At 41.5% G+C, this 24156-nt stretch overlaps 2 protein-coding genes and 1 long non-coding RNA gene across 4 annotated transcripts in view; 2 read left to right on the top strand and 1 right to left on the bottom strand.

The window, feature by feature from the left end:
* Positions 1-24156, top strand: part of SNX29 (sorting nexin 29) — a 591891-nt gene that overhangs the window by 81952 nt on the left and 485783 nt on the right. The window lies entirely within an intron of this gene.
* TNFRSF17 (TNF receptor superfamily member 17) lies at positions 17430-20690 on the top strand. Its single transcript, XM_010980033.3, has 3 exons — positions 17430-17713; positions 18269-18400; positions 20172-20690. The coding sequence occupies exons 1-3, from the start codon at positions 17584-17586 to the stop codon at positions 20456-20458; spliced, it is 549 nt and encodes a 182-aa protein (XP_010978335.1). The 5' UTR covers positions 17430-17583; the 3' UTR covers positions 20459-20690.
* LOC116147230 (uncharacterized) lies at positions 21702-24110 on the bottom strand. The gene is made up of 2 exons (XR_004130773.2): positions 23621-24110; positions 21702-22982 (listed from the first exon to the last, which is right to left on the bottom strand). It is a non-coding gene; the product is annotated as an uncharacterized LOC116147230 (long non-coding RNA).

Raw genomic sequence — 24156 nt, 5'->3', positions numbered from 1 at the left:
CAGTTTCCCCGCATAATCAGCCGTGACGTCTTACCAGCTGTAGTTGTCTAGTGTTCCTTGCTCTGGATCACAAACACTGTCCCCACGTTTGCCTTCATTTCCCTCTGCACTGTTGCAGGAGCCTTCCGTCTGGTTTCCTCGCTGCTGAACTTTTTCTCCTCTCTTTAACACAAATCTGATCCTCTCACTTTTCCACTTGAAACCCTTTATTCTTTCCCCATTGCTCTATTCTAGCTGTTGGACCTTGGGCAAGCTCCATAAACTGTCAGCCTCAGCCTCGGTCTCCTCATCTGTGGAATGGGAGGAATAATTGCACCTACCTCACCAGATGGATGTGAAAATTAACTGAGAATTAGTGCAAATCGTGTGGCACAACTGCCCAGCGCGTCACAGGAGGCCTGTGAATGCTAGCTTTCAGCACTAAGGTCCGCATTTTTGTTGGAAGGAGGCTAGAGATCGGAGGCTATCTAAAAAATGAGTCCTTTGTTAAGGTGGGGAGAAGCCTTTGAAAAATCACATACTCAGACTGCCTTGTCCAACAACTGTTAAAGTGATTGAGAACAGAATTTGTCTAGTATTTTGGCCTGTTGAAATTTGGGAATCTATTTTGAAAGCATGAGTTTGCATACCACTAAACACCCAATGAAAATACATGAAGTCAAAAACTTAAAGTAGGCTCATATTTATATTAAAATCCTATCATTTGTACCATAGATATAATCGTACAGGTAGAAATAAAGGAATTCATTTTAATCATGGCTCAGAATTGATACTGTCCATCTCTGAAAACCTCTTAATCAGGAAATCTCCCTACCTCCCAAAATTGTTTAAAATGCATGGTAACACATTTCAGAGCAATTGCAAAATTTAATGTGTGCAAATTATTCATGTATTCATAATATTTTTAATAGCACATCAGATTTGGGTACTCACGCGCAGGGCAAAGGGAATATCCGTTAGCTTCTAATAAAGGCCCATCAGTGAAATGAATTTAAATATTACAACTACCTTCCTATCAACCCAGAGTTCTCACTAAGGCAGCAGCTGTTTCATAAGATTGGAGGCTTTCCTTGATTTGAAAGGCTCAGTTGGAGAGACCCTCTCTTTTCAAAAAAGCCTCCTTTGAAAAAGTCGGGCTTCCTGTGGAATTGAACTGTTCTGCGGTGTGGTCCAGCTGCTTTTCTGAAGCTGCTTTTGTCTGATTTGGCAAGTTGTAAAAATAGGGCCAGCAGGGAAGGGAGTAAATGATCGGAAACAGAAATATGAACTTGCCTTGCTAGTATTTTGTTTACTATTTATTAAAATTAGAAATTTCCTTAAGTTCCTAGGAGAGACAGAGAGGCTTTGGGCCAAAGTGCTGTAGCCTGGGAGGGTGGAATTGATGCCTCAGGCAGCCACCTCTCCACGTGGCACGCTCTGCCTGTTCCTCCTCCTCCCCTGTGTGCGTGTGTGTGTTTAATGACCTTTCCACCATGTGATATCTCTATTTCTGGACCCACCCCAGCAGTCACTGTGGGTCTTTGGGTTCCTAGAATCACTGAGAGGAGATGGAGACTGTTTGATAGGAAGACTGGAGATTTTACTGACTCTTGGGAATGTGCCAGGCAGTGAGAATTGAACAATGACCTAGGCCATGCCCATTCGGAGAGAACTCTCTCCACTGTCTTATTTTATTAAAAAGTAAAATCTTAAATGTTCTTTAGTTACACAATCATACCTTCATGTTGTATACGATGAAAGTAATACAGATAAAATGATAGTGTTCCCTGACCCTCTGACTCCCCCCTCCCCCTCCCCACCTGGTCAACAGTCATCCTTGTCACCTGTTGCACTGTGTTTCCTTCCAGGTATTTCCTATGCATTTGCAAGCAAACGTGTGTAGAGAAATGGATAGGGTTTGTGTGTGGTTTCTAATTTACATTTAAAAAAATTCTGAGCTACACATGCTCCTAGTTTAAGGATCCAATCACTAAACAAGTTATGCAGGGAAGACACCCTGTTCACATTGCTCTAAGGTGAATACTGTCACCTTGTTCCTGAACCCTCTCTAATTCTCAGTAATGTACTTAGACTTCTACTTCAGAGTTTTTCAGTTTCAGGTGTTCTTTTGACTTCCCAGGATGAAAGATGAGGCTTTTAACTTCAGTTTTAGGCCACCGCCAGCACACCTCACCACATCCTTTCGTTGTGGTACCAAAATCTTGGTTAGCTCAGCATTTGCATTATTATAAATATGGATATACCTTCACAGCTGGATCATGTAGCGAACCACGGAGTTTGGGGGCACATTTTAAAATTTATTTTCTTGATATTAATAATTAAGTTTTCCCATGTCTGTCACGTTCTGTATTGTTAAACACTAATTAAGCTGTAAACTCTCTCCCAGCTGTCCCTACTGCCTCTCCCCTTTGCCGTATATTAGATTTTTTCCATCAATCTCGTCTTGGAGTATTTCTCCAGGGACCTTGTGACCTGCTACATTTGGGACTGTCTTCTCTCTAAGCCCAATGCACGGATACCATCCTGGGAACTTTCTTCTTATCACCCTGGGATTCCATCTCCTTTCTTCCGAATTGAGTTTCCTGTTGCCTGAGTTCCATATCTTCCTCCTTCTTGGTTTGTTTATTTGACTATTCTATATTCTTCCCCTTTTTTTTTTCACTTAACATCATGTTTTGACGATCTCCCCCCAGTGGTGTGAATAATTTCCCTCTGATTTCAATGGTAAAGTCAGCCGCAGAGGCCCTGTTAACTGGCACAGTTGGCACTCTCAGCTGGATACTTAATCGAGAATTAGAAGCATAAGAAAGACGTACTATGGCAAAGACTAGCTCAAAGCTCACCAATTCTATTTCCTCACAGGAAGACTAGAGGTCCCAGCCTCCCTTGCAGTAGGACAGGGGGCCAGGTACCAAGGATTGACCAAAGATACGTGAAATACCTACCTGTGGGTATCAGGGTTCTCCAGAGGAACCGAGCCAATAGGACATATAGATACAGAGAGATTTATTATAAGGATATTGTAAACAATTGAAGTGCAGTCAATTTATAATGTGTCAGTTTCTGGTGTACAGCACAGTGAGTAAGTAATATATTCCTTTTCATATTCTTTTTCATTATAGGCTATTACAAGATAGCTATTATATCCTATTATAAGGGATTGAATTGTTTATGTGATTATGGAGGCCAGGCTGAAGGTTCCAAGATCCGTAGTCAGCAAACTGGAGACCCGGGAAAGCCAGTGGTTTAGTTCCAGTCCAAGCCTGAAGGCTGATATCCCAGCTCCGAGGCAGTCAGGCAGAGAGGGCAAATTCTCCCTTGCTCAGCCCTGATGTCCTATTCAGGCCTTCAGTGCGCTGGGTGCAGCCAGCCCATGCTGGGGAGGGCCACCTGCTTTACCCAGTCCACCAACCCAAATGATGATCTCATCCAGAAACACCCTCACCGACACATTCAGAGAGTAACGTTTGACCAAAAATCTGGGCACCCTGTGGCCCAGTCAAGTTGACACAAAATTTACCATCACAGCGTGCTATGTCACTTGCAGACCTAGCCGTAAAGCCCCCGTGTGCTCTTCTGTACGGCCTTTCTTCCTTCTCCATGGTGCCTGTGAAAGAGGTGGTGGAGTCAGATGAAAGGCACCTGGATCCCTGGTTCACCATTTGTCCATAGTGATAGCAGCAAATAAATGGATAAATAACTGGGGAAGAAGAGAAAGCTCTTCTTTACAGAACCATGCCAACTTATACTCTCGCAAGGAATGATGGTATTAGAAAGTCCCCATCTGGCAGCCCCCACAGTGATGAGTGTTTCGGGCAGAAATCGTCAATGGATGCTAAAATTAGTAGGTGAAAAATTGATGAGAAACTGGGTATTTGCATAGTTTCAAAGTAAATCCTAGTAAGATACTTACAAATCAGGAAGGGAAAAGGTGGTAACTTTAGAGTGGAGAAACGTGGCTGAGACCATTTTAACCAAGAATTCAAATTAACATCACCAGTAATGCATCAAATATACATCCTGTGCCTTTTGATACAATGCAGTGAGCAAGACCACCATCTCATCTGTGATATTCTGACTTCATGTGCATAATCTGAATCTAATCATGGGGAAAAAAAAACATCAGATGAGCTCCAACCAAGGGGCATTCTAAAAAATAATGGGCCTGTACTCTTTGCGAAATGCCCAGGTCATGAAAGACAAAGACGGAGGAATCGTTCCAGATTCAAGGAGACCAGCTTTGTTCTTGGATTGGATTCTGGACGAGGAGTTTTTTCTTTTGCTGTAGACATTCACAGGAAATTGGTGAAATCTGAATAAGGTCTTAGGTGACAGCATCAGTATTATTATCGATATTAATTTCCTGATCTTGATCATCATACTGTGTGCCTAGGTGATAGAATGCCCTTGTTTTTACACACTGAAGTATTCAAGGGTGAAGGAATATCGTATCTGCAACTTGGTTGTTAAATCATTCATAAAAATGACAATGATTATATAAAGAGAAAGCGTGCTCTAGCAAGAGGTAGAATTACAGAGCAAGTGTAAAATGTTAATTTTTCTGTAAGTAAGGAATTTTGTCAGAACATAAAGTTAGAAACAAAACAACGTAGTTAGGGAAACCTCTGCTGTCATAAATCTCAATGTTGATTTTGCTACAATGAGTTTTCTGAAAAGCAATTTTCAGGTAGGATATACTTTTTGTCACATAATGACAATTACTATTGTATTTTCTTTATTATATGATGGGCTACATTAATTAAACATTTCTGCTAACATTAAATGTATCAAAGAAAATATACAGCAAGTTCCTTTTTTTTTAAACTTTTTTTATTGAGTTATAGTCAGTTTACAATGTTGTGTCAAATTCCAGTGTAGAGCACAATTTTGCAGTTTTTCATGGACATACATATATTCATTGTCACATTTTTTTCGCTGTGAGCTACCACAAGATCTTGTATATATTTCCCTGTGCTATACAGTATAATCTTGTTTATCTATTCTACATATGCTTGTCAGTATCAACAATACTGAATATTGACCTCCCAGTCTATCCCTTCCCACCCTCCTCCCTCTTGGCAACCACAAGTTTTTATTCTATGTCTATGAGTCTGTTTCTGTTTTGTATTTATGTTTGTTTTTTCATTTAGATTCCACATATGAGTGATCTCATATGGTATTTTTCTTTCTCTTTCTGGCTTACTTCACTTAGAATGACATTCTCCAGGGACATCCATGTTGCTGCAAATGGCATTATGTTGTCGTTTTTATGGCTGAGTAGTATTCCATTGTGTAAATATACCACATCTTCTTTATCCAGTCATCTATTGATGGACAGCAAGTTGCTTTTTTTTAATGTCTAATGCTTTTAAGCATTTTTTTCTTGTATTTATATATATTTTTTGTTGAGGTAGAGTCAGTTTACAATGTGTCAGTTTCTGGAGTATAGCACAATGCTTCAGTCATACATGAACATGCATATATTTCTTTTCATATCCTTTTTCACCATAAGTTAGTACAAGATATCAAATGTAGTTCCCTGCACTATACTGTATGAACTTGTTGTTTATCTATTCTATATTTATCAGTTAGCATCTGCAAATCTCTAATGCCCAATTTATCCCCTACCACCCTTTTAGGCACTTTTGTGCATATTTAAGATGGTATACATATTTCCACTTAGCCTGAGAGGTTTGGGTTTATGGAGATTATAAAATATATTACAATACTGATAGAAACAAAAAAATTATAAAAATAGAGAAACTCAATAAATGGTTTCTGTAAATAGATGATATTTACCTAAATTAAAATTGATGTGCTTTTATCAAGTCTTTCCAAAGCATCCAACTTAGTTTTCATATGCATACTAACTCTTCTGATTTTTCACATTTTCACTGGCTTATGTGATATTTACACAAACAATTATGAGAACAAGTACACGTGTTGTAAATTGGCTTGGAGACATACACAGCTGACATTTGGGATAAGCATACAACTCAGCTAATGGGAACAATTGTTCACCTGTGTGTGGTAGCTCGCTGTCTGCTACCATTGGTGCTGCGGGCATCAGACGTAGACGTTGCAGACTAACTGGGGTCGGTTAATCCAGCTGGTTGGATGATTGAAGATCATTAAAGGAAATTCACATCTTATTAAATAGTATGCATTTACCGTACTTTGCTTAATCAGTCCCTTACTGACGGGCATTTCACCGAGATATTCTGGGCCCTGTTAGTACATCGTGTTCTAGTTATGACCCATCACTAAGGCAAAGCAGATAACGAAAGGGAAAAGGGAAGTGGTCCCTGATGCTATCTTACTCCGGGGTTTTCAGCGTTCCTAGGTTGGCAACATCTCCACACTGATGGGATTGAGTGCCTATCAGAGAAACCCAGCAGTAGCTCAGTTCTATTGGTCAGGACTCTTTGAGATGCAAGATTCAGAAAAGAAACTCTCGTGTGTTTAATGGAAAAGGAATTTATTGGCACATATGTCTGAAAAAAATCCCACAGTTAGTGATTTTTAGGCACTGCTGCCCCAAGGAGTTCAAATGGGTAAACACTATGATTTAAAATGCCCATTTAGAACTTTATAATTAAAATAACCTTTTATTATTATAAAGGTAATATATATCTAATGGGAAAAATGAATCAATACAGACAAAAATTAGAATCACCCATAAAAGCATACTCAGAGATATGCTTTCTTAATATCTTGGAATACATTCTTTCATATATTTTTAAACTGAATTTTTAAATTTTATAGTATAAAACTTTCATAACATGTGCAAAATAGAAAAAGTATTAGAGTGAACCCTGTATACCCATTATCTAACTTAAAGAGCTGTCATGGTTTTGCTGCACTGCTTTATCATTCTCCTCTGACTCTCCCTCACCCCCTCCCACCTTTACTTCTACTCAGACATTAAAGCAAATCCCACACATATCTTTTCATCCCTGCATACTTCATTATACAGCTGTACAAATTTTGAACTTTTTTTCACATGACCATGTTTAACAAAATGAATAGTAATTCCTTAGTATTTTCAAATGTCCTATATTAACACAGATTTCTGTGTTCTGATTCTTTGATGTCAAGAACCTTGCTGACCCTGGAGGGACTGCTTCTCCCAGGATTAGCCAAGTCCTAGAGATGGTAAACAGCTCACCTGAGAGCTGGAGCCCATGTCTCAAATACAAGTCATCCAGTCCTGAGCCCTCACCCCAACCACCTCCCTTGTGGGGCTCTCACACTTTAGGCCACTATGCACCTGCCCTAGTCACCCCAGGGCCCAGTACTAGACATCTAGGGGTAGCCCCTGTGCCCTAGAACCTGCTGGAATTATTCAAACTGCTCACTCTGCCTTGTATGTTCCTTCTGGAAGAAACCACAATAAATGTCCTCACCTACAGATCAGGGTGGTGGGGGGAGAGTATTGCTCAGTGGTAGACCCCATGCTTAGCATGCACGAGGCCCTGGGTTCAATCTCCAGTACCTTCGTTAAAGGATAAATAAATAAAAATAAATAAACCTAATTACTTCCTCCCAAAATAAAACATAAATAAATAAAAATTAAAAATAAATAAGTAACACTTTATAAAAAGTTATGTTTACATGCTGTACTTTAGTCTATTAAGTGCACAATTGCATTAATATCCAAAAAAAGTGCATACCTTCATTAAAAGAATACTTTCTTGCTAAAACATTCTAACCATCATTGAGCCTTCACTGAGTTGTAGTGGTAACATCAAAAATCACAGATCACAGGTCACCATAACAAATACAATAATAATGAAAAAGTTTGAAGTATTGTAAAAATTACCAAAATGTGACACAGAGACACAAAGTGAGCAAATGCTGTTGGAAAAATGGCATGATAAACTTGTTTGACTCAGGGTTGCCACAGACCTGCAATTTGGAAAAAAATGTGTGGTATCTGTGAGGCGCAATAAAACAAAGTGTGCCTGTATTTTTAAATAAACCCCTGTCCACATTCAGATTTCTCTGATCATCTCATAAACATCTTTCTACAGTAGTTTGTGTGAATCAGGATCTCAGAAGTTCTATTCATCCTTATATTTAAAGAAGAAACAACAAAAATGGTCACACTCTTCACCAAAACACTTTTTTCTAAATTTTGAAAATGTTTTTATTTTAAAAATCATCATACATTTGACTGTGTGTGTGTGTGTGTGTGTACACACAGTTCCATGAATTTTAGCCCTTGCAGAGATTCATGTAATTACCACCACAATCAAGATGAAGTCTCATCACCTCAAAATATTCACCTCTCCTTTCCCACTGAGACAGCTTCCTGGGGCTGCCTCCAGCCAAGCCCGAGCACAGCCAAGGTACCATTCCTGCCTGAGCCAGGACTCTTTGATGGGTAAATTTGGATCAAGAACCCCCCGTAAGGCTGGTATTGCCCTGCAGCCCAAGACTTGCTCCCCAGTGTCCCTCCCTGGCCCTTTTCTTCAGTGGTATTGGACATGCATTATGATTTGAAGAGTCTTCCTCCTTCCCTGGCTTCCTCCTTGTATTCTTCACAAGTTTCCCCCCCAAATCTGTCACAGTCTAATTCCATCTTGGCGACTGCTTCTCAGAGGGCCCCCACTACCAATGGAGTTTCTTTCCCCTGCACCCTCCACCCTCACTTACCTCTTTTCACATAATCTCCTAGCACCATGCTTTTTCCTTCATAGCACTCTCACAACCGTAAGTACTTTATTAGTTAAATTTTTTCTGTTTCTTCCACTAGCCTGTAAACCCCATCAGGGGCAAGAACCACGTCAAAAATGAACTCACTGTTATACCTCAGTGCCTGGCATTGTGCCTAGTACGTAGTGGGCACATGATCAATAGTTATAGACTGGGAGGATTTTTCTCTGCCTCTCAAATCATCTCATGATACAGTCACCACTGTCAGCATGCTCTCTGTCTTGTGGTTGTTGGTGTTCAGTGGAGACAAAAAGTGTCACGGGGAGAAGTCAGTGGTTTGAAAAATAAGAAATCAAACTTCCCCAACACAATGAACCTTATAATTGCAAACAGTCAGGATACCCTGGAAATCACTTTGAAAAATTCTAAAGAGCTGACAGAAGGTGGCACTTCTGATAATCCCGAGACAAGGCAAGAGTTCAGAGGAGTGGGTCTTCAAAGGAAATCTTCTCGGAAAACTAGCAGACGGCCTCGAGACTTGGCCCCAAACCAGATTAGTCTTTTCACGTCCACCAGTAAACAGGCTTCAGAGGAATGTGCTGAGATCTGAGTTTGAGGGAGAAAAGGGAGGAAGAACGTCTTTGCATTGGAGTCTGCCATTGCAGGATTCACCCAGCAGGGCTGCTGAGCCTCGTGCTTCATTAGATCTTGGCTCTGAGCTCTTTCATCTCCTCCAGCTCCCCTTAGCATGAGCCCAATTTCCACCCAGGCTCTGTTTCAAGTTGAAGAAGAAACCAAATCATCTGCAGTTCATGGGTATGCCAGAGGGCCAGTGTTTCTGGCTTAGTGTCTGCTATGCCTTTGTGTTCTTGTTAGTTTTGTGTTCTTTTGAGGTTTCTTTCATTTTGGACTGTAGTACCCTAATGAAGGCTTTTTGGGAAAATATTTAATTCTCATAAAAGAAGGTTTTAGTGGCAGTGAAGAGGCAGTGCTGCACCATGGTTAGTACCATGGCTTTCGACTCTGTATCAGCCAGGATAGATGAGGTTGTGTTGCAGTAACAAACATCACCCAGATCTCATTCATGCAATGTGTCTGTCTCAGGCTGCTCAGGTTGCTATCACAAAATATCGTAAGTTGAGTGTGTTAAACAACAGAAATGCATTTCTCACAGTTCCAAAGGCTAGGGAGTACAAGTACAAAGGCTGGCAGATTTGGTGTCTGGTGAGAGCCCCCTTCCTGGCTTGTAGCCAGCTGCCTTCTCACTGTGTCCACCTATGGCACAAGCCTGCAATGAAGAAACCCTAGAATTTCCAGACTGCCTGGATTTTGGACTCAGTACTGTAACATCAACTCTCTCCTGCATTTTCAGCTGCTGGGCTGCCCTGTGAATTTGGACTTGCTACCCTCCAACAACTGCATAAGCCAATTCCTTAGAATGTCTATTATCTATCTACTTACCCACCTATCCATCTACCCATCTAACCATCTATCTCCTACTGGTTCTGTTTCTCTGGAAAACTTTGACCAATACATAGTTATACCCCAGTTATAGAATTACCCTCACAACCTGTCAACATCTAGTCCAGAGTTAAGCCTTGTTTCCTTGAACTTGCTCCCAGATAACCTAACACAAGTCCAAATCCTATAATAAGAACGTTCCAACCTTCTCTAATTGAGTCACCCATCCAGGACTGGCTACATAGCTTGTGGGGCCCAGTATAATTGAAAACACAGGGCTCCTGTTAAAAAATTACTAAGAATTTCAAGGTGCCAACAGCATTAAAGCAAGTTCCAGGCACTTGTGTGTGCCGGGCCATGTGCACCTGCACAGGTCACTTGGCCCTGTACTTGGCTCTGGAGTCACCACATGGTTCTCCACAGTGGTGGCCTTTGGCTGGAGGGCATTTCCTGGAATTTCCTCCCAATCTCTTATGTATACAGATATTTTACTTAAGTGAGAACGTATTCTCACTTATGTGGCCCCGTATCCGTATATGGTTATGCCACATACCTTGCTAAAATTTGCCACGAATACCTGATTGCTTGTATCCATCTTTTGGAGGCAAAGCACAGTTACTCAAAAAATACGTGAGAAACGAGCTTAAACAGGCCGAACTTGTTTAACTGCACTTCACTTTATTGTGCTTTAAAGATAGTGCGTTTTTTCCAAATTGAAGTCTTGTAGCAACCCTGCGTTGGCAGAGGATGGTTAGCAATTTTAGCAAAGAAGTGTTTTTGAATTAAGGGATACACATTGTTTTTTCAGACATAATGCTATTGCACACTTAATAGAGTATAGTATAATGTAAACATACCTTTTATTTGGGAAACCACAAAATTTGTGTGCCTTGCTTTATTGAGATGCTTACTTTATCGCGGTGGTTTGGAACTGAAGCTGTAGTACCTGCGAGGTGTGCTTGTAACTCACGTGAGAGTATGTGGTGAGAAAGAGCATGCTTATGAACATTTGTCTAAAGACGCTGGGAGTATTAAAGAAAGCACTAAAAAATAATTGCTGAAATAATGTGTCATAATAAATACCATGTACCTCCACCAAAGTAAGTAATATTAAAAGCATCTAGGTGTTGATACAGTATTGCGATGACATTTGAATTTCTAGAAGCTATTTTTCTACTATGGGAAAAGGTAAGGGTTTTGGACTGAACGTGCAGATTTCCTGTGGGCCACTATGCCTGCTCCGTGCTATACGTTGGTCATCCTACAACAGGAGAATTCTCGCTTTTGTCTGCTACTCATTGCTTTAGTACTACCTCCTTGCCTTAACCCATTTCTCAAACTCAAATGCAGTCTGCCTTCCATCTTTGCAGTGCCTCTTTGCTTCATCATCCCTTGAAATTCTAGTGTTTCTTGTTTATTTATTTGTTTGTTTATTTGAAATTCTAGCATTTAATACATAATATTGTGTTCTTGTCTCTGGTTTTAGGATGATCCCGTTTATGCGGGGTCTCCCCCCCTGATTTTACTGCTGTAGCCAGCCTTGGGCAAACCACCTTCCCAGAGGTTGACTGGCTCTGATCTTTTTGTTAATAAAAAAAAAAGAATCAGTAAAGTTTGCTGAGCACTTACTCTGGGTCAGCAACTGTGCTTGTAAATTAGTTGCACATAAATTTGTATGCTCTATAAATTACCTTACTTAATCTTTGCAACAATCCCGGGAAGTTGATACATTTACCAAGGACATTGCTACAGATAGGGAAACTAAGGCTCAGAGAGGTTAAGCCAATTGCCCAAGGCCACACAGGATCCGTTGTGGTGGTGTTGGGCTTCAGATTTTTCTGGCTCCAAAACTTGTGCCTTAATTATAATGCTGTGCCTCTCTGCAGGCAGAATCTAGACAGTTCCAAGTGAGTATTTAAACTGTGGGTTCAAAACAACAAGACTAAAGAGGTGTACCAGTCAGGGATCGTCAGGGGAGCTGAGCCACTGCGGGTGTTACAGCATAAGGGATACATTATAGGAATCAGACCTTCTGTAGTAGTGAGAGGAGCTGGGGAGGTGAGGACCAGAGGAGTCACCGACCAGATGATCTGAGAAGTCAGGAACATCCAGTTGCTAACATGGAGCTGTGACGGGGGGCTCTTGGAGTCATCTAGGTTGCCCCCAACTCTGTGCAATCCCCTCTCTGTGAATCAGCAGACAAGCCTTCACTGATGGGGCTGGGGCCGTCGTTGGTCGGCAGGGCCAGCGTGGAAAGAAGAGCTGGATGCAGAGCAAAGGAGAACGAGGACATGCCTGAACCCATCAGGCATCTTTGTGTCCATCTATCACTGCAGGCGACTATGATGACTTTCGGAGAACAGTGGCTGCTGCTTCACATCCACTTTCTAAGTCTCATGCATGTTCCCCTGTTGGCCAACTCTATCCTGGAACCATATAGGGATGGGGATGTTGGGAGACACAGCTCCCAGAGGAACCAAGTGGACACAGCACATGTCGCACAGAGGTGATTCAAGGAGGTCAACAGAAGGCAGGGACTGGATGTGTAGTCAAGGGCTTTGTGATGGTTAATTTTATGTGTCAATTTCATGGGGCAAGGGATACCCAGCTGTTTGGTACAGCATTATTTTGGGTGTGTATGTTATTCTGAGTGGGTATTTTTAGATGGGATTAACCTTTGAAAGAGTACACTGAGTAAAGCAGATTGCCCTCATTCAATGAGTTGAAGCCCTACCTGACTGTTGAGCTGGGATGTCAGTCTTTTCCCACCTTTGGACTTAAACTGAAACATCGGCTCTTCTTGGGTCTCCAGCCTGGTGACTCTAAGACTGGAACTTACACCCTTGGCTCTAGAACTGGAACTTCAGACTCAGGCTGAAACGTCACCATCACTGTTGACTTTCCTGGGCCTCCAGCTTGCCAACTGCAGATTTTAGGACTTCTCAGTCTCCATAATTGTATGAACCAATTTCTTATACTAAGTCTCTTTCTCTCTATATATACATCCTGTTGTTTCTCTTTCTCTGGAGAACCCTGACTAATCCAGGCCTAGATTTCCCTCTTCAAGTGAAAAATCTAAAGTCCTTGGAAGACTTTGTGTACTGTTGGTTTAGAGTTAAGAGCTAAAGGTCAAAGTGTTCTGCTGTGAAAACTTGTTGGTAGTTTAGTAATCTGGAAAAATAATATTGTAATTGCATGGCACTTTCCTTGCAGAACGCGCTAAGAGCTTCAGGAATTTGAGATAGCGTCTCCTGGCTTCTTTAGTGCGTTCAGTGAGTGCTGAAGCTTGATGCTGACTCAGGGGTTGGTTTTTCTCCGTGTTCTTTTTGTGCAGAGTGAGCTCAGACCTAGCACTCTTTTGGTGCTGATGTTATTACACCAACAAACTTTATCACGAAACTTAAAAAAAAAATCTTTATTTTAAAACCATACAACTTCTATTTTATTGCAACCCCACTAAGTCCCCAAATCATAGTCTTTGAGAACTAAAGGGAATTGTGGAGATACTGTGGCTTGATTTTTCCCAAATTATGTTCCACAAAATGTATATTCCTAAATGTTCACAAGTTGTCCTTGAAAAAAAAGATTCAATGACCAGGTAGGTTTGAAAAGGCAGCATACACTCTCTCCTTTCTGGAAAATCCAAATGTACTCTAATAAAGTTTGCGATAACTCTTAGACTTTGAAGTAGACATATCAAGTAAGCAGTTGGTAGATGGGTCTGAATTTCAGGGTCAAGGTTGTAGTTGGATACATAGGTTTGGAAGGTAACATGTAAAACCATGGGAGCAAATGAGATGACTAGGGAGACTTCAGAAGGAATGAGTGTGTGAGGTCTGGAGGCACTGCAGCTCTCTTTTGACCATGAGGGAAAGACCTGGGAATGGAGCCAAGCCCCAGAAGATGGCATTGCTGAGGCAAGTGATAGAGAGAAAGTTGGACATAACTCAAGCCACTAAAGTTGATTCTACCATTGGACTTCTCAGCTATAATACCAATAAATTCTTTCTGAATGTAAGTTTTTATGTCATTTCTTACAGAAAGAGTTCTGACTAGTATGACATCTCCCAAACTCTTTTGCATATTTTTCTCTGTCTCCTCTGAGTCTGTGTTTCCCCATCTCCTTCCCTTGTCATGGAGGAGAATCAGCTGACCCTAAGATGCCAGGATTCACCAGTCACCCCTATCCTGAGGAGCAAATCGGAAGGCACAGCTTACCTCAATCAGTGTCTGTTGTTGACATTTCTGGCATGAGTGGAGGAATTAGGTAAGAAAGGGTTAATGTGCCGCAGGCAGGAGAGCCAGTCAGACAAGCCCTGTGCCTCCAGCAACTAATGGGGGAGATTTGTGAGGGAGGTGATAACAGTTTGAAGTTATGCAGGTGGGAGCTCAGAACTACCAGGATTTGAATATTAATGCTAATACAACTACATATATGCCCAGTTGTCATTAAGTAATATTTGATTAAATAACTTTTAATAGTTGCCATAGTATTCTATTGTTTGGATGTATTGTGGTAAATATATCTGATCTCTTAATTAAGTTGTTTCTCTCTACAAGCAACTCCGCAATAAATATTTGTGAACATTTGTGACTATTTCCTAAGGAGATATTCCTGGAAATAGATCTACTGGGGCAATGGGCTTGCAAAATTTTAAGGCTTTTGATACAAACTGCTAAACTGTCCTCCACGATGGTGTGACTTTACACTAGCACCAAGCAGTAAATAAAGGGACCTGTTTTCTCACAAAAAAAAAAAAAAAAAAAAAAAAAGAGAGAGAGAGAGAGAGAGAGAAAATAAGGAAAAAGAAAAAGGACGAGTTAATATAGTTAAGGATTTTATTTTTATTTTTGAACTGCTAGCAGCCAACCCAAACTGACTCTGGCTAGTATCAGCCAAAAAGGGACTTTACTGGAAGGATCACAGGTTTTCCCCACAGAATCAAAGAGATTGCTGAACAAGCAGAACAGCAAATCTGGGGATGGGGAGGGACCAGAGCTGCCCTGGGGAACCTCAGCAGGCTGTCCTCACTGTCCTCTCCCCTCTGACCCAACGACCCAACAGCCCACTGACCTGCACTCTCTGCTTGGAGCTTGAAACCATGGGGAGAGAGCATGAGGCAGGACAAAGCCCACCAGTGTGGCCCCTGGGAGCCCACTCAGCACCTCTGTGAAGCCTGGCAACAGGCCAGGAGGCATCTGCCATGACCTCTCTGAGGATAGAGCCCTCCCTGGGCTTCTCCAAGTCCCCTGAGGCCTACAAGGGGTTAGAACAATCTCTCAGGCTTTAGGGCCCAGCAAGGGCTCCGGGAGAAAGGCTTCCTTCCCCTGGTGCTTTGGCTTTTAGGCCTCGCACTGTCCTGGACTCTGCCCATCCATGGTCTCTCTGACTTCTTTAATGTTTATTCTTGTTCCCTTAGCCTGTGCTCTGCATCTTTGGGAAATTTTCCTTTAACGCTGTTCTCTTCCCTCCTCCAAGCTTCCCAGCTGCTGTGGACTGAATGTTTGCGCCCCCTCCCCCCGATTCTTGTTGAAACCTAACGCCCAGCGTGATGGATGGCATTTGGAGGTGGCAGTCTTTGGGAGGTGATTAGGTCATGTGTGTGGAGCTCCCATGTAGGGGATGAGGGTCTTAAAAGAGACTCCAGAGAGATCTCCTGCCCCTTCCACCATGAGAGATTATAGCGAAAACATAGCTGTCTTGCATTTCATGTTATCGTTATTTTAATATTTATTATGTACTCTTTTAAAAATATGAAAAAGGATAAAGGGTAATAAAAAATACAACAACAACAAAATAACCCAGCAAATGCCAAGGTATCCACCGTTCAGCTTAATAAAATGAGCCCAATACAGGTGAAGCCTCTTTTGTACCTTCCCTGCCCCCAGAGATAATCACTACCTGCAGCTTGAAGTTTGTCATTTTCTTGCATTTCACTCGAGTCTTGCATTTCTGACTGGTGTCTCTGGATATTTCTGTATGGGTATGTCGACTGAAATAAACGCGCAGCCTAGAAGTTGAGAGTTATATTTTGTTTGGGGGAAGGACTCGAGCAGGATGACAGACTCTCAGATGCTCTGAGGGACTGCTCCGAAGAGGTAAAGGAGGAGCTAGGATATATAGGAGCTTTACAACAAAGACCAGGTAGTTGAAACAATAAAAGATTACTTGTTATCTAAAGAAAACCAGGCATCTCAAGTTAAAGAATTTAGTGCTTTTCTGTGTATGGGAGGAAGCAAACATTTGGGCTCATTGAATTCATTCCTTTGACAAGCACCTAGCTATCTAGGGCCAGCATCCTGTCCTTTCTTATTCTGAGTCCCCTCAGAGTGCACCACTGTGAGTGGCTGCAGAGGCTGGGCTCCAGGCTTGTCTTCACTGAGGGGGGGGTGGGGGGGTGGCAGCCACTGATGACTTGATAGCTTCAGCATTCTTTGTTTACTGAAATGGTTTGCAGCATTTTTCCTTCACAGGTATCTCTCAGTATGGTTAAAAGCAAACGCATGTGATTGCATTTATGTAAAAAGGAAAATGCACTACAATCTATCTATGTATCTATCTGTCCATCCACCTACAGAAATCCTTCCAGAAGGATCTATATCAGGCATTGGTAAAACAGAACACATTGGCAGGCCTGTTTGCAAATTCTATGATTCACCAAAATGTTAATGGTGATTATTTCTGGATGCTACGACTATGGATAATTTTGCTATATGCACATCTGTTTTTTGTAAATTTTCAACAATGGAATATAGATATTAATAATATATTGTATTAATGTGTAATATAATATTAATATAATGTTATTATAATTATTGTAATGCCTCACACCTATCTTCCCTCCAACCCTCTTGCCAATTTAACTACCCTAGACTTCCCTATCTCTACCAGAATTCTGGAATTCTTCGGTTTAAAACCTGGGAGGCATGCTTGATACTCCTTTCCCTCTACATTCTGTCACATCCTACTACACTTTGTGGTTGTTTGAGTGAATTTCCAGCTCTGCTGTTAGACTTTTAAGTTCTCAAGGGGCACAGACCTGGTCTGATCTATCTCCCTGGGGCCTATCACACAGCACAGCTCACAAACAGGTGTTCTAGAAATGGTTACTGAACCTTCTGCTTGATGCCTCAGGCTTGTCTACTTCTTGCAACTATCACCTGGCTGAGAAATTTCCTCTATAAATAAGCAGTTTCTCTTTCAGGTATGGTTCACCCTCAGTACGTACACTCCATCTCTTACCCCACCCAAGTCCCAAACTTAGAAACTGGAATCAAAGTCAGTATTCAAATCCTCAGCCGCAGTACAGAGTCAGCCCCCATGAGAACTCAGTCCTGGATGTGAAGTTGTTTTCTTTTTTTCCCTCGAGGCATTCTAGCTGCCGTCACTACATTTGCTGGGGAATTCCTGTTTACTTGTCCTTCCATGCTGTTCTTTCTGTGGTTTCCTTGTTTCTTTTTGTGATGAGGTTCCAGATGGCTCAGCAGTGCTTCCAAAATGAATATTTTGACAGATTGCTTGATGCTTGCCAACCGTGTCGCCTTCGATGCTCTAATACCCCTCCTCTAACATGTCAGCGTTACTGTAATACAAGTAAGTAATTCTGCTTCAGCCATTATTCGTTGGTGTGAAGTAGTCTCTCTGTATCGCATTTTTTTTAATTAAAAATTTTTTTTAAATTTATTTTTTATTTTTTGTTGGGGGAGGTAATTAGAATTTACTCACTTACTTGTTTTTTTTAGCGGAGGTACTAGGGATTGGACCCAGGACCTTGTGGATGCTAAGCAAGCTCTCTACCACTTGAGCTCTACCCTCCCCACTAGTCTCTCTATATCCACTACTTCTTTATTCAAAGAAGAAACATTATGGGGAAGGTGGTGAGATTTTCTTCTGAATTAAAAAGGGAAAGAAAAAAAGGCAATCATTTAAATACCAACAGGAACAAAGTAATTATTCAGAACTGATCTTGATTTTTTCCCAGCACTCTTAACAACATAGGCCTTTTAAAATCAACTCTCCTAATTAAGTATTATTTAGAATTTAAAAGTCAATGCTGATGAACTAGGGGAATTGGATGGTAGGTAATCTTTACTGAATGTGGATATTATGCTATCAGTTCATTATCTCTCTGACATTGTTTTAATTCAGTGAGAGGAACAAATGTGATACTCTGGACCTGTCTGGGCCTGAGCTTGATAGTTTCTCTGACAGTTTTCGTGTTGATGTTCTTGCTAAGGAAGATGAACTCCGAACCATTAAAGGACCAATTTAAAAACACAGGTTGGTTTGATGGTTGATCTTTGAAATCTGTTTCCAAGAGGTGGCTATTGTGAATTTCAGTTCCTTTACTTTTTTCATGTTGAGTATCTCCTCCGGTAAGAGCTCTTTTGAGTGTGTTAGGCAACAGTTATTTTAAATGGACTTCTTGTAAGAAGCAAGCTTTCTTTGTTTACACCACCTTTGCCCGTGTCCTATGATGTCAGCCTTCCCCGACATTCTTCCATTGGTAATTACTCTTTTGAAGTACTGAGGCTTCCTTGGGAAGCATCCATCTCTTTGACCAAAGTTAGCACATTGATTAAATGTCATGCTATCAGAAACAACTAGCCAGGTCTGCTTCTGTGGGGAAAAGTATATTTGGCAAGATCTGTGGCCATATTTTAATATAAATATAACTGTTGTTTGCTTGGGTGAACATTTCACTGCTGAAAAATGCTAGAAAAGAATAACCAGTTGCTCCTGGATTATTTGAGCAATCATGTCAAAGATTATTATCTTTCTTAAGCAGTTGAGAACTAGTCCCAGAGATGTGAATGTTTTACTTAAGGGTTTTTTAAAATAAAAATATTTCTGCCCATAAAAAAAAAAAATTTCTGCCCATTATTTTTGCCCATGATCTGATTCCCAAATACTTCACAGCCATCGCCCTATTTCTTTATGCATTTATTTTCCGTGCATAATCTGTCAAGCATCCACCTCATTTGCTTTCTAGTGTAGCTAGGAGAGGTAGATGGCTGTTCCCACCTCATTTGCTTTCTAGTGCAGCTAGGAGAGATAGATGAGTTTACTCATTTTTCTTTTTTTTTGCCTGGGGTTTGAGAGACAGGTGGGGAGTGACTTTACGTGTGATGTTTTGGAAGATGGAGTTACACTGTGGAAGGTTGGGGTGCGTCACAGGCACGTCACGGGGACATAATGGAGACCCCCTTCCTTATGGAATCATGAGAGATTCATTAAAAAAAAAAGTAATCTGCCACAGAATGCTGTAAGAGAAGCATCTTTACTTTGAATTCTAAAGTGTCACCCAAGGCTGATTTTGGTAAAAAGGGCCAGTACCTGAATGCATCCAAGGGCCAACTGGATAAGAAACGAATGTAATGGGACATTGGAGGCTTTGGCAACAGAGAAGCCCATGGCCTGCTTGAAGGAGGCAGGTGCTATCAACTCCAGCTGATTGTTTCCATGTAGGGATGTGGGTTCCCAGTGGCCATATTTTGTTATCTTTAAAAAGAAGAGTCCAGTTGTTTAGATTTGAATGTAAAATCTCTTGATTTCAAAAAAGATTTTTTTAACGTTTTTTAATTTGCTTTTTCTCTTTAAATTTTATTTTTTGTTGAAATGTAGTTGATTTACAATGTTAGTTTCAGGTGTACAGCAAAGCTGTTTAGTTATACATATATGTACAAACATGTATAAATATATTTTCAGCTTCTTTTCCATTATAGCTTACTACAAGAGATTGAATATAGTTCCCTGTGCTATACGATGGGTCCTTGTTGTTTATCTATATTATATATAGTAGTGTGTACCTGGTGAAATCTCTTGATTTTTAAATGTGGGCCAACATGAAACAGACAAGCAATGACTTAAAAACAACTGTGTGCCCTAAGCCAAGTGCGTCTTTGAACCCAGCTAGTGTAAGACCCACTCGTTTGTTTTGTAGGAAGAGATCTGTCTTGCGCTGCTTTGATTTCTGATGTGTGCAGCTAAGTCTGGCATGACCACGTGCCCTGGAAAGTTTAGGTTAATGTTTCTGTTTCTGGGCAATCAGGATTGGCTCTCCTGAACGAGGATAATGCTGACGTGGACAATAGCAGTGATGGCAGGACCGATGCGGAAACCCTTCTTTCGAGGGGCCTGGAGTACACAGTAGAAGAATGCACGTGTGAAGACTGTGCCAAGAGCAAACCAAAGGTCGATTCTGACCATTTCTTTCCACTCCCAGCCATGGAGGAAGGTGCCACCATTCTTGTCACCACGAAAACAACTGACTACTGCAGCAGCCTGCTAGCTGCCGCAGGTGTCTTGGGGATGGAGAAACCAATTTCTACCATATAATTAACCGTTTCGACTGGTGTAGAGCTACTTTGAAAATCTTTTGTCCGAAGGAAAGGATGATGTATCAGATCGCTTTAGGGTGATTATCCTTATCAATTGATGATATAGCTTTTTGTCCTCTAATTCTGGAAAATCTTTATGTTAGGTATATTTTTCTGCCTTATTGCTGAGAGCTTGCTTAACTGTGGAAGCTTCCTAGTTTCATGATTAAATTGAGTCACTGGAAAAAAAAGCGCTGCAATGTGTGGATGCCGTAATCACACATTTGTGTGGGTGGACTTACTTCTCTCCTACCCAGGCACATATCCATTTCAAGAGAGACTGGATTTTTCTCTTCATTGTTAAAAGAAAGTAAGGTTGTCCTTTGTACTTTCTGTGTATAGGAGAAGCCTAGGGTCAGCCGCACTAATTTAGTGTGCAGTGCATGGCTGGTTCCTGACCTTGCGAGCATCCAGCTTAGTGGAGGCATCAGGCATTATTATAATCATATAGATAAATGTGTAGTTTTCACAATGCAGGTAATAATAATGGTAAGTGGCACTTCTTTAGCCTTACTAAGGTGCCAGGGATTGTGCTTTATCTGTGCTAACTCATTTAACGCATACAACCACCACAAGGCAGGTGGACCATTATTATCTCTGTGTTACAGAGGATGACAGAAACTGAGTCAGAGCACGGTCACATAGCCAGTACATGATGGAGCCAGATTTAAACCCAGACATTCTGATCTATTCCTATTTTTTCTCTTTGCATCAATTCAATTTTATTGCTAAGATCCCCATCTCTTTGGGCTACAGTCTTAGTTGCTATTGGGAAAGGGTTCCCTTCCTGGGGTTGTGCAAAGGTCCTGGAGTGTTATGGAAAGGTTGGTAATCTGTTTACTTTGATCATTTTTAAGATGCCCACTGGCACCACAGCACAGACCCTTGAGGTCTTGGGGCTTTGTGGCTTTTGTGTCAGGTTTGGGAGATGGGGAAACTTGGTGGGAACTTTTTACCCATTTGGGGCTCATCATGGCTCCATTCCAGGCACTTGAGAGCCACAGGAGACAATACAGTATAGTTTAAGGCACTGGCTCTTGGAGTTTGAATCCTGGCTATGTTACTACGAAGTTATAGATGTTGGCGACTGTGAGAAAGTTATTTAACCACTCTATTCCTCAGTTTCCTCATCTGTAAAGTGGCGATAATAACAGTATCTATTTATAATGTTGTTTTAATGATTAAATGAAAATACACACATATTTGCAAATATATATTAATTTTTATCCCATAGAAGTATCTGTTTCATAATAAGTATTTTGTGTTAGTTAGATTGCCATCATGATGTTTTCTAAAGGTTTGTAGGTTGTTTTTTCCTTAATTTCTTAATTTTTATTTTTTTGGGTGGAGGTAATTAGGTTTATTTATTTAACTATTTTAATGGAGGTACTAGGGATTGAACCCAGGACCTCCTGCATGCTAAGCATGTACTCTAACCACTGAGCCATGCCCTCCCCACATCATGATTTTTATTAGTCCTTTGAGGTCAAGTCTCTCTGAGGGCAGGCACGTATTCCTTTCTGTTATACGGCCTGGGACTATTGCTCCTAGCTTCTCACAGACTTTCTTCCTTCTTCCCTCATCCCCCTCAATGAGTTTAGGTTTTTCAAAAGCCAAGAAGGGCTGCTGACATTCGGCTTTTGATTCTTGGTCCTCCACTACCAGGCTAAATCTCAAGAAGGAATTAAAACACTTAAAGGAGGTGGTTGGTGGTAGAAAATGTAAAGCACACATGCTATGATTTCAATAACTTAATCCATTTCAAATGCCATGAAGAAAAACTACAGGGTGCTATGAGAAGGAATGACACGTATATGAAGCAGGCATGTGATGCCTCACCAAAGGTTACAGAGGCAGACAAACCTAAGATAGGCTTTTATTTTGGGGGGGGGGGCAGGGAGAGGGATTCAGACACACTGACTCTTTAACTAGAATAGCAAATTAACAACTGTAAAGTAAAATTTTGGACATGGGAAAAACAACCAACCACCAACCAAACAAGTAAGCATTTTCATTTTTACATACTCTCATAGTCCCTACACATGGCCGTATTTTGACAGTTTTAATCATGGTGTAAAGATCATTTCGCATGGGGCTTTTTAAACAATGTATTATCATTGGCCTTTCCTGTGTTTCCATCTTTATAATTAGCATTTTCAACTGCTGCAAGAGGTTCTTTGTGAGGTGGGCCATGAATTGCTTAGCTGTTCTTCTCTAACTAGGCTTCGGGGCTTTCCACTTTTTCTGTAGTAAAAAAATAATGCTGCAGCACATCCTTCTCCAAAGATCTCTCTACCTCTGCTGAGTCCAAAAGATAAATTCCCAGGGGCCAGAGAGACAATGTAGTAGGAAGACCAAGTAAGGGTTGTGGGTCACACAGAACTAGGCTGGAATTCTGGCTCCATTTCCCAGTGAGGCCTCAATTCAGTGTTTTCAAATGTGGATCTAGACATGAGTGGATCAATCAGTTGTCTCAGTCAGCACTGAAAAAAAGAAAGAAAAGTTGAAGAGGCTACATTACCTACAGAATTGTTTTGTTATATATCTTAAATGCATGCATTCATGTACTGGGTTGTGGTATAAAATGCATTAAAAATTTTTTTTGGTGGGGGGAGGTAATTAATTAGGTTTATTTATTTATTCTTTGAAGAGGTACTGGGGATTGAACCCAGGACCTCATGCATGCTAAGCATGCACTCTGCCACTTGAACTATACCCTCTCCCCTAAAATGTATTTTTTTACTCTGTGTTATGGGGAAACCAACTTGTGAAAATGCTCCTTTAACCTTTCTGTGTCCCCTTTCTCTTGTCTGTAAAATGGGGCAGTAACCTGGACTTCTTAAGATTATTGTGAACACGTGTTCAAACAAGATCCCTCTAGCTTAATTCCACTGCCACCATCCTAGTCCCAGGTACTAGTATCTCTTGCTGTACAATTGCAATAGCCCCCTAACCAGCTGCCCCTTCTCCATCCTGCCCCACTACAATTCATTGTCAACCCAGGAAGAGGAATGGTCTTAAAACCTAATTCAGATCGTGTCACTCCTCTGCTTAAATTCCTATAGTGATTTCCCATTCCTTTAACCGCTTTACATTAAGTAGAGAAATCCAACGCCCTTACCATGGCCTGTAAGACCCTCCATTCACCTCTTCAATCTTCTCTCTAACGTAAGATTCTCACACACCTTCTTGCTCCAGTCAACCCCTCCAGCCAGGAGGTTCCTTTTGGAGCACTCTTCCTGCGGATCTTCCCGGGCCGTTTCCCTCTTTCCATCCAGGTCTCTAAGGTCATCTCCGTAGAGAAGCCCTCCGGGATCGCCCACCTCCCCTGTCCCCACGCTTTGGCTCGTTCCTCTTTCTAAATTTCCCCTTTCCGCTACTAGCGCTCTTTGGAAGCGTCCTGTCTCATTTCTTGAGGCCGTGTTCACAGTCTGACTCCTTCACAAAGGTGTGAGCACAGGATGACAGGGAGGCCTCCCGTTCGGTCGCCGCTGCATCCTGGTACTCGCGGACCGCGACGCATCCCCGCAGGGGTCTCAGGCCTGCCCCCGCCTCCCAGCCACCTCTAAGCCGCGCAGCACTCCAACCCTGGCGCGCCGCGCGGGCGTCGGTGTTTACGTTCCGGGTCGGGGGGCCGGGCCGTGAGCTTCATTTCCG

Source organism: Camelus dromedarius, chromosome 24, assembly GCF_036321535.1.
Source record: "Camelus dromedarius isolate mCamDro1 chromosome 24, mCamDro1.pat, whole genome shotgun sequence".
NCBI lineage: Eukaryota > Metazoa > Chordata > Mammalia > Artiodactyla > Camelidae > Camelus > Camelus dromedarius.
Note: the sequence above shows the minus strand (reverse complement) of the source record. Positions and strands in the feature narration are given on the sequence as shown.